Source organism: Mesoplodon densirostris, chromosome 3, assembly GCF_025265405.1.
Source record: "Mesoplodon densirostris isolate mMesDen1 chromosome 3, mMesDen1 primary haplotype, whole genome shotgun sequence".
NCBI classification, from domain to species: Eukaryota; Metazoa; Chordata; class Mammalia; order Artiodactyla; family Ziphiidae; genus Mesoplodon; species Mesoplodon densirostris.
Genome location: NC_082663.1, coordinates 139,977,110 through 139,994,474, shown reverse-complemented (window position 1 = coordinate 139,994,474; position 17,365 = coordinate 139,977,110). Strand labels below are relative to the sequence as shown.

The following is a 17,365-nucleotide window of genomic DNA, read 5'->3' as shown; positions in this document are numbered from 1 at the left end:
GGACACTGAGGCATGGGAGGTGAATATGTTAGTTGCAAATATATCTCAACAGCGAAGGAGAACTGGGATCGGAGCCAGTCAGTCCAGCTCTGAAGCCCTCCTATGGGTACAGGAGCCTTGGTCAGAACTTCAGAGTGAGGGCCTGAGGCTCAGACAGCACATGGGGGGACTCTTACTAGACTGTTGTTAGACCTTCCTTCTCTTCCTCACATTCTGGCTTACACTCCAATCCAAAGTGGCTGCAGTGACCGTGACCTGAACTGAGTGTCACCATCCATTTAAATATCTCCACAAGAACATCTGATTATTCCCAGACATGTAAGCTTCCTGTGCCTTGTATATTATTTCAGGAGAATGGTTGGGGATATCCTGTGGTGATGCATGACAGAAGGAAATTGAGAGCAGTTAAAAATTTTCTTTTGTAGGACCCGATATTTGTGGATTTGATGTCATGAAAGTTCATGTTATTTTACATTTCAAGAATCAGTATCACTCAAACAAGAAATCAATCAGGTGTAAGGTAAATTCTTTCATATTCAAATCAGTGATCATGTTAACTCTTGCCAGATAATAACGTAAGTTTATAGAAAATAGTTTTGACCTTAAAATATTTAAGTGAACTATGTATGGGCCTTGTCTGTCCTGTCCCTGCTTTCCAGTTTAGCAGGCCTGTTAGAGACACTTGTCCACCACTTTGATTGGTTTGGTTTCCAAAGTTTTTACCCACCAGGAGGGTACGCTTCTCACTGTGAGCCATGACATTGATATATGAAATGCCCCATAAGGGTTACAACAGGATGGTCACATTTCAGCTATACCCATCATCATTACTGAAATACTCAGGGTGAAAAAAAATTCTGGTGAAATTAATCTTCAAAATACCAAAACAATTTAAAATGGGAATATTTCTAAAACAAATGCATACATGCTTTACATTTTTACCCAGGGGATCCTGTGAAAATGTCATTTTAGGTCTTAGGGCCTGTTTATAGCTCAATGGCCCTACCCAGGGCTTCTCCAAAGAGGCAGCTTGCATTAAGTCCCTGGTGTGTGGGCCTGTGAACGGGACGTACACTCCCTAAAGCTCATCCCCCCACACTTTGAAGGTAAGCACCAGGAAGCAGGGACCTGTCCCCTGAGGCATCCCCAGCACCCATAGCCTCTGTGAATCTGGGCAGGAGGCCAGTGTATTTCAAAATCATTGACAGCAAGGAGCGGAAGCATCCATAACCGTCCTTTATTCAGTCTCGACCTGAGCAGGGGGTACTCGGCACCCTCACAAAGCCCCAGTGAGTCTCTATTGGCAACATGGTTTCTCGCCGGGTCCTGCCTGCTGACTTGATTGTTCTAAAGGATCAGCAGGTCCCCCATGTACTCAGAGGCCTGACACCCCTCCCTTGAGCGTGGAGGGGAGCTCAAAATCCAAGTCTTCCTCCTCCACCTTAGTGTTGGACCAGAGGACCAGTCTTCATGATATGATTCCCGAGCATTTGTTCAGTTGCAGCTCAGGCATGCAGGAGAGAAAGGGGATGACACTACCAGATGGAGGCTGTGAGGTCTGGCCTGGACTGTGCCTGGGAGTCCAGAGCTTGGTCACCTGGGGGCAGCAAGCCTACCGGGCCCTGAGTGGCACTGGCAGGCTGACAACTCCCTCAGACAGGTATTGGTATTTCTGCAGCCTGTTAGAAAAATAAGAGACAAGTCTGCTGAAGGAGCCTTGGAGCCTTGGATCATAGCAGCTAGTCAGCATTACGGACTCCTTGGTGAGGAGCAAGGTTATCTTCATGGGGCTCCGATTCACTCTGCAATGCTGTAAAAGAAATGCAGTGGTCAGCCCTCAAGGATTTTCAAGGAGGAGGTCTGGCCTGCATTGTTTAAAAAAATACCTCAGGAGATTGGTTCAAGATAGCGGAGTAGAAGAATGTGCACTCACTCCTTCTTGTGAGAACACTGGCATCACAACTAACTGCTGAACGATCATCAACAGGAAGACACTGGAACTCACCAAAAAAGATATCCCACATCCAACGACAGAAGGAGAATCCACAATGAGATGGTAGGAGGGGTGCAATCACAATAAAATCAAATCCCCTAACTGCTGGGTGGGCAACTCACAAACTGGAGGACAATTATACCACAGAAGTTCACCACTGGAGTGAAGGTTCTGAGCCCCATGTTAGGCTTCCTAACCTGGGGGTCTGGCAACAGGAGGAGGAATCCCCAGAGAATTGGACTTTGAAAGCTAGCGGGATTTGATTGCAGGACTTCAACAAGACTGGGGGAAACAGAGACTCCACTCTTAGAGGGCACACACAAAGTCTTGTGTGCACCAGGACCCGGGAGAAGGGACAGTGACCCCACAGGAGACTGAACCAGACCTACCTGCTAATGTTGATGGGTCTTATGCAGAGGAGCGGGTGGGTGGCTGTGGCTCACCGCGGGGACAAGGACACTGGCAGCAGAAGTTATGGGAAGTACTCATTGGCGTGAGCCCTCCCGGGGTCCTCCATTAGCCCCACCAAAGAGCCTACTCAGGCCAAACAAACAACAGCGAGGGAACACAGCCCCACCCATCAGCAGACAAGCAGATTAAAGTTTTACTGAGCTCTGCCCACCAGAGCAACACCCAGCTCTACTCATCACCAGTCCCTCCCATCAGGAAAATTGCACGAGCCTCTTAGATAGCCTCAACCACCAGAGGGCAGACAGCAGACACAAGAAGAACTACAATCCTGCAGCCTGCAGAAGGAAAACCACAATCACAGAAAGATAGACGAAATGAAAAGGCAGAGGATTATGTCCCAGATGAAGGAACAAGATAAAACCCCAGAAAAACAACTAAATTCCAGAAAAAGAATTCAGAATAATGATAGTGAAGATTATCCAGGACCTTCGAAAAAGAATGGAGGCAAGGACTGAGAAGATGCAAGAAATGTTTAACAAAGAACTAGAAGAATTAAAGAACAAAGAAAGATGAACAATACAATAACTGAACTGAAAAATACACCAGAAGGAATCGATAGCAGAATAACTGAGGGAGAAGAATGGATAAGTGACCTGGAAGACAGAATGGTGGAAATCACTGCTACAGAACAGAATAAAGAAAAAAGAATGAAAAGAAGACAGCCTAAGAGACTTCTGGAACAACATTAAATGCACCAACATTCACATTATAGGGGTCCCAGGAGGAGGAGGAGAGAGAGAAAGGACCTGAGAAAATATTTGAAGAGATTATAGTTGAAAACTTCCCTAACCTGGGAAAGGAAATAGCCACCCAAGTCCAGGAAGTGCGAAGTGTCCCAGGCAGGATAAACCCAAGGAGAAACACACTGAGACACATAATAATCAAACTGACAAAAGTTGAAGACAGAGAAAAATTATTAAAAGCAACAAGGGAAAAATGACAAATAGCATACCAGGGAACTCCCATAAGGTTAACAGCTGATTTCTCAGCAGAAACTCTGCAGGCCAGAAGGGAGTGGCACGATATATTTAAAGTGATGAAAGGGAAGAACCTACACCCAGGAATACTCTACCCAGCAAGGCTGTCATTCAGATATGATGGAGAAATCAAAAGCTTACAGACAAGCAAAAGCTAAGAGAATTCAGCACCACCAGCCCAGCTTTTCAACAAATGCTAAAGGAACTCCTCTAGACAGGAAAGAGACTAGAAACTTAAAACAACCTTGTACATGTATAGTCTGCTATACAAAACCTCATGGGAACAGCAAACCCCAAACTACAATAGATATACACACACAAAAGAAAAAGCAACCCAAGCACAACACTAAAGATGGTCATCAAACCACAAGAGACGAGAACGAAAGAGGAAGGGAAGAAAAAAGACCTACCAAAAAAATAAATAAATAAAAGGAACTTCCCTGGTGGTCCAGTGGTAAAGAATCCACCTTCCAATCCAGGGAACACAGGTTCAATCCCTGGTCAAGGAACTAAGATCCCACATGCTGCGGGGCAACTAAGCCCGCATGCCACAACTACTGAGCTCACGAGACTCAACTAGAGAGCCTGCGTGCTGCAAACTACAGAGCCCATGCACTCTAGAACCCGTGCACTCTAGAACCCGTGCACCACAACTACAGAGCCCACGCACCCTGGAGCCTGAGTGCCACAACTAGCGAAGTGAAAACCAGCATGCCACAACTAGAAAGAAGCCCGCCTGTGGCAAGGAAGAGCCCACACTCTGCAACTAAGACCCGACGCAGCCAAAAAAAAAAAAAAAAAAAGAAAAAGACCTCGGATGTTCTGGGGAGGAAGGGGTGGCGATCAACAGGCAGGGAGATGGGTGAAATTGTTAGGCCAAGGCTTCAGCGGGATGCAGAACACGGGAGCGTTTTGACAGATGATTCAGGTGTAGGGTCCAAAGGACTTGATGATGTTTGGAATCTGGGTGCTGAGGGCATGGATGATGACTCTCAGGGGCGCTGCTGTTAAATAGGAGGGGAAACAAAGGCCAAGAAAGGGGTCAGGGCAGACTCAGGGGTCAAGTTTAGAACAGTTGGTTGTGAAATCCAGGCAGACATCGAGGTAGAGGTGTCGAATAAATTGTTGGAAATTTTGGGTCTGAAACTCGGCTGATGGTTGGGATTAAAGATGTTGGCTTGGAGCTGTTTGCATATGTGTGGGTGTAGATGTTACCCCTCAGGAGGCTCTGGGCCGGTGGACAAATCCCAGAGGGTGCCAGCCATGGGGCCAGCAAGCCCAAAGTCTAAATTAAGAAAGACAAGTGGAGACAAAGGCAGGCAGAGAGCAGGGGGAAAGCGTTTGGAGAACTGTGCACTCAGCTGTCACAGCGGGCTACAAGGGTTGAGGGGACACAGAGTAGACTGTAATACTGGTCCCAGGACAGAGTCATTGGCTACGGTGTGGCAGAGCAGAGGGGTACTGAAAAGATGTTTTGATTTGGCTTTTAGCAGGGAGAGACTCCTCCTGACAGAGCCTTTATGCTGGGGCAGTGGTTCCCAAACTTGAGCAGCGTCAGAGACCCTGGAGGGCCTGTGAAAGTGGCCAGAGGGTCCACGAGGCTCTGATGCAGCAGTTCGGGGCTGACCTGGGAATGGGCATTGCCCATGTTCCCCCAGTGCTGCTGCTGCTATTGGGGTATGGTGCAGGGGTCCCCTCTGCTGCTGACAGTCAGATACATCCTGGTCACCCCCAGCCTCCTCAGATACCCTCCCATCCACCTTCCAGCTCTCCTTTATTTTTTATTTTATTTATTTATTTATTTTTGGCCACACTGTGTGGCATGCAGGATCTTAGTTCCCCAACCAGGGATCCAACCCGTGCCCCCTGCAGTGGAAGCGTGGAGTCTTAACCACTGGACCACCAGGGAAGTCCCCAGCCCTCCTTTACTGAATGTTAAATGCTTTCCTTGTGTCCAGCCTGAGGCTTTAACCATGACCAAAAAGCACACCAGGCCTGCCCTCCACAAGCTTAAATTGTTGGACAACTCAGAGAGTTAAAAATTCTCCCTTGTGTTGAGAAATAGAGTGGGCTTCATTTGGTGTCTTTCAGAATGCAGAGCCAGAAGTTGTTTTGCATATAACTTTTCTTAAGTCCAACAACGCACTGGCCCCTCAGTTTACACCAATCACCCCATCATAACTGCCTGGGGGATTATAGGTGAAAGCCATTGTCTTTGCACAAAAGGGAATCAGCCACTCAAGAGAAGGCTGCCAGTAGTGAGGAAGTATTCTACAAGGGGTGAGTCTTCTGTAGGACACCCTTTCATTGTCAAGTCAACCCCTATTTCTAGAACGTCTCTGCCTTCTGTTTACAAGAAGGCTTTGACCCATGACGACTTACGCTGCATATCTAGACCTGCCTTGAAACGTTAAGGGTCTCATTCTTTTCCTTTTCTCCCCCAAAACATTCAGGTTGATAGCTTCACACACCTCTACACTCTGATTTTAAGACCAGACCTCACTTACGAAGTGAAAATTGATGGTCAGTCGATTGAATCTGGCAGCATAGAGTATGACTGGCAGCTCACATCACTGAAGAAAATGGAGAAGACTTCAGCAGAGTCTAAGGACTGGGACCAGGCTACAGAGGGCAAATCCCAGGTGTGGATTTTTCCCGCACAGCTGCTAGAAAGTGTACAAGTGTAGTTCGTAAGTACCCAAGTACCGTACAATTGCTACATGGCTGGGATTCATGATGACAGCATTACAACTGTCAAAGTGCCCTCCTCAAAGCACATATGCTGAGACCAGCCACACAGCTGCACACTTAAAGGTATTATGAAAGAGTTAAAATATCTGAGATGAAAGCAAGTAGGGTTTGTTTTTTTAACCAATGTTTTTTTTAAAAAAGGAAAATGTATCAGCAACCTTTATAAAAATGATTTTCTTGTCATTCTGCATTTAAGCATAAGTGTTTTTTTGTTTTTTTTTTGTTTTTTGTTTTTTTTTGCGGTACACGGGCCTCTCACTGCTGTGGCCTCTCCCGTTGCGGAGCACAGGCTCCGGAGGCACAGGCTCAGCGGCCATGGCTCACGGGCCCAGCCGCTCCACGGCATGTGGGATCTTCCCGGACTGGGGCACGAACCCATGTCCCCTGCATCAGCAGGCGGACTCTCAACCACTGCACCACCAGGGAAGCCCTGAGCATGAGTATTTTTGAGCATCATACTTGTGACTGCCAACCAAGAACAATTATTGTAACAGGTATATATTAGTTTCCTAGGGCTGCCATAAAAAGGACCACAGGGCTTCCCTGGTGGCGCAGTGGTTAAGAGCCTGCCTGCTGATGCAGGGGACACGGGTTCATGCCCCGGTCCGGGAAGATCCCACGTGCCACGGAGCGGCTGGGCCCGTGAGCCATGGCCGCTGAGCCTGCGCGTCCGGAGCCTGTGCTCCGCAACGGGAGAGGCCACAACAGTGAGAGGCCCGCATACCGCAAAAAAAAAAAAAAAAAAAGGACCACAAACTGGGGGCTTGAAACAACAGAGTTATATTCTTTCAGTTCTTCTTAAAGCCAGAAGTCAGAAATCAGCAGGGCCGCACACTCTGTCTGAAGGGTCTAGGGGAGAATCCTTCTTCGCTTCTTCCAGCTTTTGGTGACTCCCAGCGTTCCTTGGCTGGTAGACACATCACTCTGATCTCTGCCTCCTTTTCCACATAGCCTTCTCTTCTTTTTGTGTCTCTTCTATCTCTTATAAGGACATTTGTCATTGGATTTAGGGCCTACCTGGATAATCCAGAATTATAGAATGACCTGTCTAGAGATCCTTACCTTAATTACATCTGCAAAGACCCTTTTTTCCTAATAAGGTCACATTCCCAGATTCTGAGACTTAGGACGTTGAGAAATCTTTTGGGGAACTCAACCTGCTATTAAGCTACTTTTTTTTTTCCATTTACGTTAGTCATTGTTGTAACATTTTTTTTTGTACATCAAACATTATGCCAAAATGTAAGCTATTTATCTTAAGACAATTGTCTTTGCCATAACTGAGAGTACTGTAACTGATGTTTACAATTAATTTCTGGCAACTTAAAATACTAGTGGCATTGCTGTCTAATAGTCAAATACTTCATCATAGATGGAGTGTAATTATGAAATTAAAATGGCATCTTGTTTAGACTTGAATTATTTAGCAATCCTTTTCTTTCGTAGATGATCAAAACTAAACTTCCATGAATTTGGAATCCATGTGTCCAATCAATGAGAATGTCTTCAGATTAGAGTAAAATCCCAATCATATAAGGCTTCCCCATCATTTCTCAAGAAAAAGAAAAAAGGCGGGAAGTATTACTCTCCCTTTCTTACCTTCAAACCAAAGTTAAAAAAAGTAGTCTTTCACCTGGAAAGAGCACTTACTTTAAACAAGGTACAGAATGGCAAAGAAACTGACACTGAGGCTCCTAGGCTCAGGAGATACGGGTCTTAGGACTGAAATCCTGGCTGCCTCTGGGCTACAAGGATGCCATCCTAGCAGTGCAGGTGTGCCTTGGTGCCGGGTGTACATGAGGCAGGTCCCCAGAGGAGCCAAATCATTCTTTCAGAAAGCTCGTTCCCAAACTGGCCGTGTTCTGTCCATATGTTCAGTTCTGTGTGATCTCCTAAACAATGTGGTTCTTTATGGTGTTACTATTTGATAACCCTCATTATAAAGAGTCAGCTACTGACTGAGTTGTAATCATTTCCTGGATCCCAACACAAGACTGGCTCACCTGTTGCCAGTTGGGGTCGGGGCAAAGAGCAGTAGGAGAGATGATTAACTCCCATGTGCCATCGTTGAGAAGTTCTAGAGTAATGTGGAAAAGCCACAGTCTCAGTGCAACACCTTTACTATTTCTCAGTTATTCTGAAAGAGAAAACATCATTGTACACCATTTTTATGCTTTGATGTGTTTATCTGAATTATTGTTAATCCAGAGCAAATTTTTCTCATCCATTCATTTATTCAACAAATATTTATTTGGGAATTCCCTAGCGGTCCAATGGTTAGGACTCCACTGCTTCTGTTGCAGGGGGCATGGGTTGGATCCCTGGTTGGGGAACTAAAATCCCGCAAGCTGCAAGCCGTGTGGTGGGGCCATAAAGAAAGAAAGAGAGAGAGAGAGAGAGAGAGAGAGAGAGAGAAGAAAGAAAGCTCCATTTAAAAAAAACAGGAAAAAAAATGTATTCAACACCTATTGTCACCTTCACATAGATATGTGTATATATGCATGTGTAGAAATATGTATATATGTGTATGTGTGTATATATGTATGTGTATATGTATACCTGTGTTTTATTTCTTAAGATTATTTATTTATTTATTTATTTATTTTATTATTATTTTTTTGCTGCATCGGGTCTTAGTTGTGGCGTGCGGGCTCTTCATTGTGGTGTGCAGGCTTCTCTCTAGCTGTGGGGCACAGGTTCCAGAGCACTTGGGCTCTGTAGGTTGCAGCATATGGGCTCCAGTTGAGGCACGTGAGCTCAGTAGTCGTGGCGCATGGACTTAGTTGCCCCATGGCATGTGGGACCTTAGTTCCCTGACCAAGGATCGAACCCACATCCCCTGCATTGTAAGGCGGATTCTTTACCACTGGACCACCAGGGAAGTCCCCTGTGTTTTATATATATGTGTATAGTGTGAGTATATATATAAGGGCTGAATAATACAACTGCTTTTCTCCTGCTACCCAGCAGTCCTCAGGTAAATCCTGGGACATTCCTTAGTTGTCCAGCCTCTCTCTGAAACAGTCCATATATGACCATGATGTAGAAGGACAGGCTTAAACTAATCAGCAGTAAATATGGCCCGTCTTCCCAACATCACTTTTTGCCCCATCATTTTAACTTTGGCCACTATTTCGAATTTTCTACAGCACCGTTCCTCTCAACAGCATGGAAAGAGTGCTGTCATCGTAAGTGCGGTTAGGGAGAAAAAGCAGGCAGTGCGTGGTCCTGAAGCCCCCGGTGAGGGAGGGAACCCCAGCACTTAGCCCTTCGACCATCAAATGGAGGAGGACACGGGGATAAGTGCCACCAGGGTCACAGGTCTGCCCCTGCCTCTTGGGAGTTAAGAATTTCCTTTCTCAAATCTGAGAATCTAAGTTATTTCCCCCTACACATATTTTAAGGACTGGGAGAAGCACTTTCTGGATGCCAGTGCCAGCAAGCCAAGTGACTGGAACAGCGAACTGGATGGGGACTGGCAGGCGCTGATGCTGCAGAAGCCTCCATACCAAGTGCGTGGCATTTTCTTCCCTCCAGCCCCCTCCCCCCCCATGTCCCCAGGGTCGACCACATACGGTTTGTTGTTGCAGGATGGCCTGAAACCAGAGGACATAGACAAAGATGTTTGGCTCCATCAGAAGATGAAAAACACCAACTATTTGATGGAATATGACCTCTCAGAATTTGAGAACATTGGTGCCATCGGACTGGAGCTTTGGCAGGTCACTTGGTTTTAAATTTGCTTTAGTTTAATAACTCTGGACTTCAGCCTAAACTCCTTAATTCACATAGCTAGTATTTCAGCTCCTATTGTGTGCCGGGCACCCCAACCTGGACACAAGACATACAGTCGTAGACAAAATGGACATCCTTCCTGCCCTGGGTACTTCTTGTCTGCCTTCCTGCTCCCTGGGAATTTGCCTGGAGCTGACCTTGTGGTGCCTGTCAGCTTTAGGATAAGACTGAAGATTCAGATGTAGCATGTCCAGGGTGGAGCCTGAGATTCTGCATCCCCAGCAAACTCCCTGGCGGTGCTGATGTTGCCCATCCACGGCTCCCACTTTGCACAGGAAGGTTCTCGAGCATCGGTTCTCAAACATCGCTGAATGCTCGAGTCACTGGGGAGTTCTTGAAAGTCTCAATGCCCCGGTGGTACCCCAGACCAGCTAAATCAGCATCCCTGGGGGTGAGACCAGGCATCAGGGGTTTTGTAAATGTTCTTGGTGGTCCCCATATGCAGCCAAGTTTGAGAACCAGTGCCCTGGAGGAAACAGAGAGTCTAGAAAAGGGTATCTGCATGTCCTACTATTGACAGCTAATCACTGTTAAAGTACTGAGCAAATTACAACTGTTTATTTTGTGGAAGGTTTCATTTTTCACATCAGTAACGAAGGCCTTATTTTCATCCACAGGTGAGATCTGGAACCATCTTCGATAACTTCCTGATCACAGATGATGAAGAGTACGCTGAGAATTTTGGCAAGGCCACCTGGGGTGAAACCAAGGTACAGTGAACACAATGAACTTTTCTTTCGTAATTCAGTTATTTCTGTACTTAAGTCTCACATATAGGAAAAGGCTTGATGAATTTTTACTAATGAACACCCCACCCAGATCAAGATATAGAAGGTCACAAGAGCTCCAGGAACCTCCTCACGATCCCTCCCAGCCAGCACCCACCCCCAAAGGAATAGTGGTTCCACTATTCCATCACTGTAGATGGATTTGACTCCTTTTGAAATTTATGTAAATGTAGCTACCCATTATTTATTCATTCAGGTAGTGTTGCGAAATTCATTCATATTTTTGCATACAGCAGTAGCTTGTTCTTCCTTTGTGAATATTCTAGAAGGTATGTATCCATTCTCTGTGGATGCAGCTTTGGGATGCTTCCAGTTTGTGGCCTCGTGGATAAAGCTGTTCCCATCATTCCTGTACATGTCTTTCAATGGACACATGCCCAGGAGTGGACAGGCTGGGTCACCAGTTCTTACACAAACAGTTTTCAGTGTGTCATCCTGTTTACATTCCCTTCCGCATGGTCAAGAATTTCAATTGTGTCGCATCTTTGGCCATGCTAGGTGTTACTGTCAGTTGTTGTTGATGAGTCAGTTTTATTGAAGTATAATTTACATACTGTGAAATGTACAGTTCTATGAATTCTGACAAACACATATAGTTATGAAACCACCACTAAAAATCAAGATGTAGAACAGTTTCACCACCCCAAAAAGTCTCCTTGTAACCAAGCCCTCCCCTACTCCAGCAATCACTGATCTGATATCCATCCTTATAGTATTTTTGAAGTATAGTTGATTTACAACGTTGTGTTAGTTTCAGGTGTACAGCAAAGTGATTTATTTATAAATATATATTCTTTTTCAGATTCAGAATATATGTATACTTTTTCAGATTCTTTTCCATTATAGGTTATTGCAAGATATTGAATATAGTTCCCTGTGCTATACAGTAGGTCCTTGTTTATGTCCCTATAGTTTTGCCTTTTCCAGAATGTCATATAAATGGAATCATATAGTATGGAGTCTTTTTGAGCCTGCTTCTCACACCAAGCATAGTGTCTCCAAGATTCCTCCGTGTTGCTGAGGTTCACTCAGTAGTTTGTATCTTCTTATTACTGAGTAGTTTATCTGCTCACCAGCTGATGGACATTCGGGTTGTTTCCAATTTTTTTTCTTTTTTTTTTTTTTTTGACCGCACCACAGAGCATGCGGAATCTTAGTTCCCCGACCAGGGATCGAAGCCGCGCCCCCTGCAGTGGCAGCAGTGGAGTCCTAACCACTGCACCACAAGGGAAGTCCCAGGGGTGTTTCCAATTTTTAACAGTATGACCAAAGCTGCTATCAATTTTGTGTATAGTTTTTTTGTGTGGACGTGTGCTTTTATTTTTCTTGGGTAAATACCCAGGAGGGGGTTGCTGAGTTGTATGGTGTATCTTTAACTCTATGAGAAATTGCCAACCTGTTTCCAGAGGGGCTGCACTGTTTTGCAGTCTCTTCAGTCTCACCAGTACTGGGGACTGTGGGTTTCTATAGGTGTATAGTGGTATCTCTCTCTGATTTTGTTTGCATTTCCTTGATGACGAATGAAGGTGGGTACTGTTTCATGGCTTTTGTGGCCATTTGGAGATCCTTTTTTGTGAAATACCTGTGTTTTAAGATGTAAGTTTTGTTATTCAGGTATGGTGAGGCCAGCAGATCAGGAGATGACTTCCATCAAAAAGACAGTTTATTTTACTCACAGATCCCCAGAGGAGGGGCCACGCCATGCCATTCAGGGCCACATGGGGAAGCACCAGGTTTGGTCAGGAGGCAGGGGGAGAGTGTGGAAGATGTGGGCAAAAAACTTTGTTTTGGTTTTTTGCAGGAAGGAACAGATGAAGCTGGATAAGCAGGCTTAGAATAGGCTAGTTTTAAGAATTTCAGTGGGCTCTGGGGTACTAGTTGTCTAGTACCTGGCTGTGGGATAATTAAGGCAAGGAGAAATCAGCCCTGAATATGAGCCCAGTAGTGGAGGTCATTAGGGATGTGAGCTCTGAATGTAGTTTGCATATGAAAAGAGTGCTTTGGGGCATTTACTATCTCTAAGAATGGGCCGCCTTGGAGGGGCCATCCCTCCTGGGTCAGCAAGGCCCCAGATATCAAAGCAAGAGAAACATATGGTTGATACAGCCTGTTTATGTCACTTGCCCACTTTCGCATTGGGTTATTTGACCTTTTCTTATTTAGTTGTAGGTGTTCTTTATATATTCTGTCAAGTTCTTTGTCAGATAAGGGCATTGTAAATGTCCTTGCCCACTCTGTGCTTTGCCTTTCTATTCCCTCAAATGTGGAAGCACTCCTGTATTTTTTTTTTTTAAGTCTGTATTTTGAGGCCCCTATCCTGAGAAACCAACTTAAAAACTTAGCTCTGACAGGGAGATCAGCTCGGTGCTTTGTGACCGCCTGGAGGGGTGGGATGGGGAGGGTGGGAGGGAGGGAGATGCATGAGGGAAGGGATGTGGGAACAGATGTATATGTATGACTGATTCACTTTGTTATAAAGCAGAAACTAATAAAAAAAATAGAAAAAAAAAAACTTAGCTCTGCCTTCACATAAAGAAGATAAAATATCTTCCATCAGTACAAATTCATCTATAACTCTTTGGAGCCAGAGTATTGACACTAAAATGTATGCTTTTAATGGGCATAAACATTTTGTTTCTCGTGTTGTTAAGCGCCAATAACTAAATGGTGGCGCCGCTCACCCATAAGGAGAGAGTGGTCAGGGTCTTCTGGGAGTGCCATGACTTAGAGAGAAAGGTCTTGGAGGACCCTCCACACTGTTTTAGCCAGAAACTTTGGGTTGTTAAATTGCATGCCGGTGAGTTTAAATTAAGGGTGATACACAAAACATCTTCCTGCTTTTAATCGAAATCTCCTCATTCCCTTATTTTCACTGATAAGGCATCTTCCATGTCATGTCCGTCACACTGGGACCAACTGCAAAGCGGGTGTTTAAAATTTGAACATTTCAGGCATTTCAGGGGGAAATTTCCCCTCCACTGATGAAAGGTGGTTATCACTAAGTGATTTTCTCATGAGCCCTTTCTTCTGTTTCCCTTTTTTTTTTTTTTTTTGCGGTACGTGGGCCCTCTCACTGTTGTGGCCTCTCCTGTTGCGGAGCACAGGCTCCGGATGCGCAGGCTCAGCGGCCATGGCTCACAGGCCCAGCCGCTCCACGGCATGTGGGATCTTCCCAGACTGGGTCACGAACCCACGTCTCCTGCATCGGCAGGCAGACTCTCAACCACTGCGCCACCAGGGAAGCCCCTGTTTCCCTTTTTTAAAAAATATTTATTTATTTATTTTGGCTGCACCGTGTCTTAGTTGTGGCAGGCGGGCTTCTTAGTTGCGGCATGCATGCGGGATCTAATTCCCCGACCAAGGATTGAACCCCGGGCCCCCTGAACTGGAAGCGCAGAGTCTTACCCACTGGACCACCAGGGATGTCCCGAGCCATTTCTTCTTGAATCTGATTTCTGCAGCAAAGCCTTCCTAAACTCTTTTTTCAGGAATGACTATGGGAAATTTCTTGACGTGTCTTCACTCATCTAACCCTACTTTTAATCACATATGTCTGGAATTGCTCATTCAGGCTCTGAGGCCTCTTCTCATGACTCATTCACTGGTCAGCTGGTTGAAGGACTGGCCCAGGTGCTCTGGGAATAGAAGAAGGAGAGTGTATTCATTTCCTGGGGCTGCCATAACAAATCACCACAAACTTGCTGGCTTAAAACATCACAAATGTATTCTCTCCAATTCTGGAGGCCAGAATTCCAAAATCAGTATCAATAGGCTGAAATCAAGGCATCAGCAGGGCCTTGCTCTCTCCAAAGGCTCTAGGGGAGAACCCTGACTTCGCCTCTTGCAGCTTCTGATGGGTCCTGGTGCTCCTTGGTTTGTGGCCGCACCCTTTTAATCTTTGCTCCCATCTTCACGTGTCCTTCTCCTCTTCTGTCTCTGTTTGGGTCAAATCTCCCTCTGCCCCTCTCTTATGAGAACATTATGATAGAATTTAGTGTCCACCTGATAATCCAGTAGAATTTCCTCATCTCAACATGCTTAATTTAATCACATCTGCAAAGACCCTTTCCCCATATGTATGAGGTTACATTTACAGGTTCCAGGAATTGGGACCTGATTACTGGGGGGTTCTTTTTCAGCCGACCCCCAGCTGGTGTGGAGGCTTCCAGAAGGCAGGGGCAAGCTGCATGCTGACACCCAATCAGCCCACAGGAAGTATAATCCCCAGCCGCCGGGGTCTTTGTTTCTTTCTCCAGGGCCCAGAAAGGGAGATGGATGCCATACAGGCCAAGGAAGAAGTGAAGAAGGCCCGAGAGGAAGATGAGGACGAGCAGATGATGGGCAGGTTTGGTGGGAGAGAAAATATCTTCAAAGGATTCCACAGGAGGAACGAACTTTAATCATCCCCACCCCGAATAAAGATGACTGGTAAAACCTTGTTTCTACTTTTTTTTTTTTTGCGGTACGTGGGCCTCTCACTGTTGTGGCCTCTCCCGTTGCAGAGCATAGGCTCCGGACGCGCAAGCTCAGCGGCCATGGCTCACGGGCCTAGCCGCTCCGCGCGTGGCATGTGGGATCTTCCCGGACCCGGGCACGAACCTGTGTCCCCTGCATCGGCAGGAGGACTCTCAACCACTGCGCCACCAGGGAAGCTCTTGTTTCTACTTTAATCAACATTTAAAAGCTCAAATGTCTACATACATGGTCATTTGTCTAATTTTCTTTGAAAAATGTTCCCACGCTTCTCGGTGGGATCGGTATGGTTTTCCCCGAGCACTTTCCGCCCCCTCCTCCCCGACCCCAGGTACCCAGGGACGTTTCCTTTGGACAAACCGCAGTGCTGGAGGAAGCCCGAGGCCAGTGAGAGTCTGGCCAAAAACACAATGCTCTTTTCTTAATCCCCAAAATGTTTTATAAATAAAAGGTGGTAAAACTTACCTTGAAAAAGGAGAAATGATACTTTATTTCTTTAGGTTGTAAATTACTAATAGCTTATGTGAAACTTTTCCAGTATGGAATCTTTATGCAGCATCGTTGACGCGGAAAGGTTTTGCGTGCCTCATTTGCACGCTGGTTATTCTGGAGAACCCAGGCCTTGTGCACAGATGTTTAACATTCCATAAGGGAGCTTCTTCCCCCACTCTGTGACCCACTTCTATGGCCGTTAGTTCTCTGTAAGACAGAGGAATGAAATTCATTCTCTCAAGTGAAAATAGTGATTACTTCGCAGCTAAATATTTTTCCTTAAATCAAATGACTTACTTAAAAAAAAAAAAAAGCCACACATAGCAGCCTTCTGTTTTGAAGAGCTCTGTTTTCACGCAGAAATTTGTGTTGGAAATAATCAAATTTAGGACACATGTTACGAATAAGCCAAATAAAATCGGAAATTATATAGAACGTATTGATAGATGATCAGTGTGAAAAGTCTGGCCAGGAAGTGAAGGTCTGGCAAATTTTGTTCTGGCTTTCGTTGAAGTTGGCAGACCTTCGACCTTGAACTTTTTCAAGGTCCTTCAACTTTTTCAGCTGACAGTCACATTGGTCTTCCCAGTTTATCGGGGGTTATCAGTCTCAGAAGCTAAAGACTCACTCCCTGGAAGTGCAGGGGTGGGATTCAAACACTGTCCACCTTTTAAATCTCTGAACAAGGGGAGAAGTTAATGAGGGAAGAAGCAGTGCTAGACCTCAAGAGAAAATGCTGGAAACAATTGTACAAAACGGGTCAGACCAGCTCAGACCCTGCAGAACTCATCTTCCACAGCAGCGCTGTCCTGGAGAACTTTCCTCATTTGCGCTGGCAATAAAGTATCCACTGGCCACATGTGAGGCCTTGAAATGTGGCTGGTGGCACTGAGGAATGAATTTTATTTTTAATTAATAAACTTCATTTTCTAGAGCAGTTTTAGATTCCCAGTAAAACTGAGCAGAAAGTAGAGAGAGTTCCCATATACTGTCTGTCCTCACACCCTCACACCCTCCCTTACCAATGACATCCCACACCACGGTGGTATGTTTGTCACAACTGATTGATGTGTCACACGGACACATCATTATCACCCAGAGTCTGTACTGTGCATTAGGGTTCACTCTTGGTGTTGTGCCTTCAATGGAGGAACGAATTTTTAGTCTTATTTTATTGTAACATTTTTTATTTTTTCTTCCAGTTTTATTGATATATAATTGACGTACAGCACTATATAAGTTTAAGGTGTACAGCATAATGATTTGACTTACATACATCATGAACTGATGACCACAATAAGTTTAGTGAACATCCATCATCTCATATAGATACAAAATTAAAGACATAGAAAGAATATATGTTTTCCTTGTACTGAGAACTCTTAGGATTTACTCCCAACAATTTTCATTATAACATACAGCAGTCTTAATTATATTTATCATGTTGTACATTATATCCCTAGTACTTATTTATCTTATAACTGGAAATTTATACCTTTTGACTGCCTTCATCCAGTTCCCCCCCACTCCTACCTCCTGCCTCTGGTAACGACAAATCTGATCTCTTTTTCTATGAGTTTGTTTCTTTTTGAAGTATAATTGATCTACAACACTGTTAGTTCCTG

At 45.1% G+C, this 17,365-nt stretch overlaps 1 protein-coding gene across 1 annotated transcript in view; it reads left to right on the top strand.

The window, feature by feature from the left end:
• The window catches only part of CALR3 (calreticulin 3), a 32,453-nt gene extending 17,278 nt beyond the window's left edge, over positions 1–15,175 (top strand). The window contains exons 4-9 of the mRNA XM_060092128.1: positions 426–520; positions 5,895–6,083; positions 9,597–9,704; positions 9,783–9,914; positions 10,605–10,697; positions 15,032–15,175. Of these exons, the coding sequence (XP_059948111.1) occupies positions 426–520; positions 5,895–6,083; positions 9,597–9,704; positions 9,783–9,914; positions 10,605–10,697; positions 15,032–15,175 (761 nt within the window). The remainder of the gene's footprint in view (positions 1–425; positions 521–5,894; positions 6,084–9,596; positions 9,705–9,782; positions 9,915–10,604; positions 10,698–15,031) is intronic.
• The last annotated feature ends 2,190 nt before the right edge of the window (positions 15,176–17,365 follow it).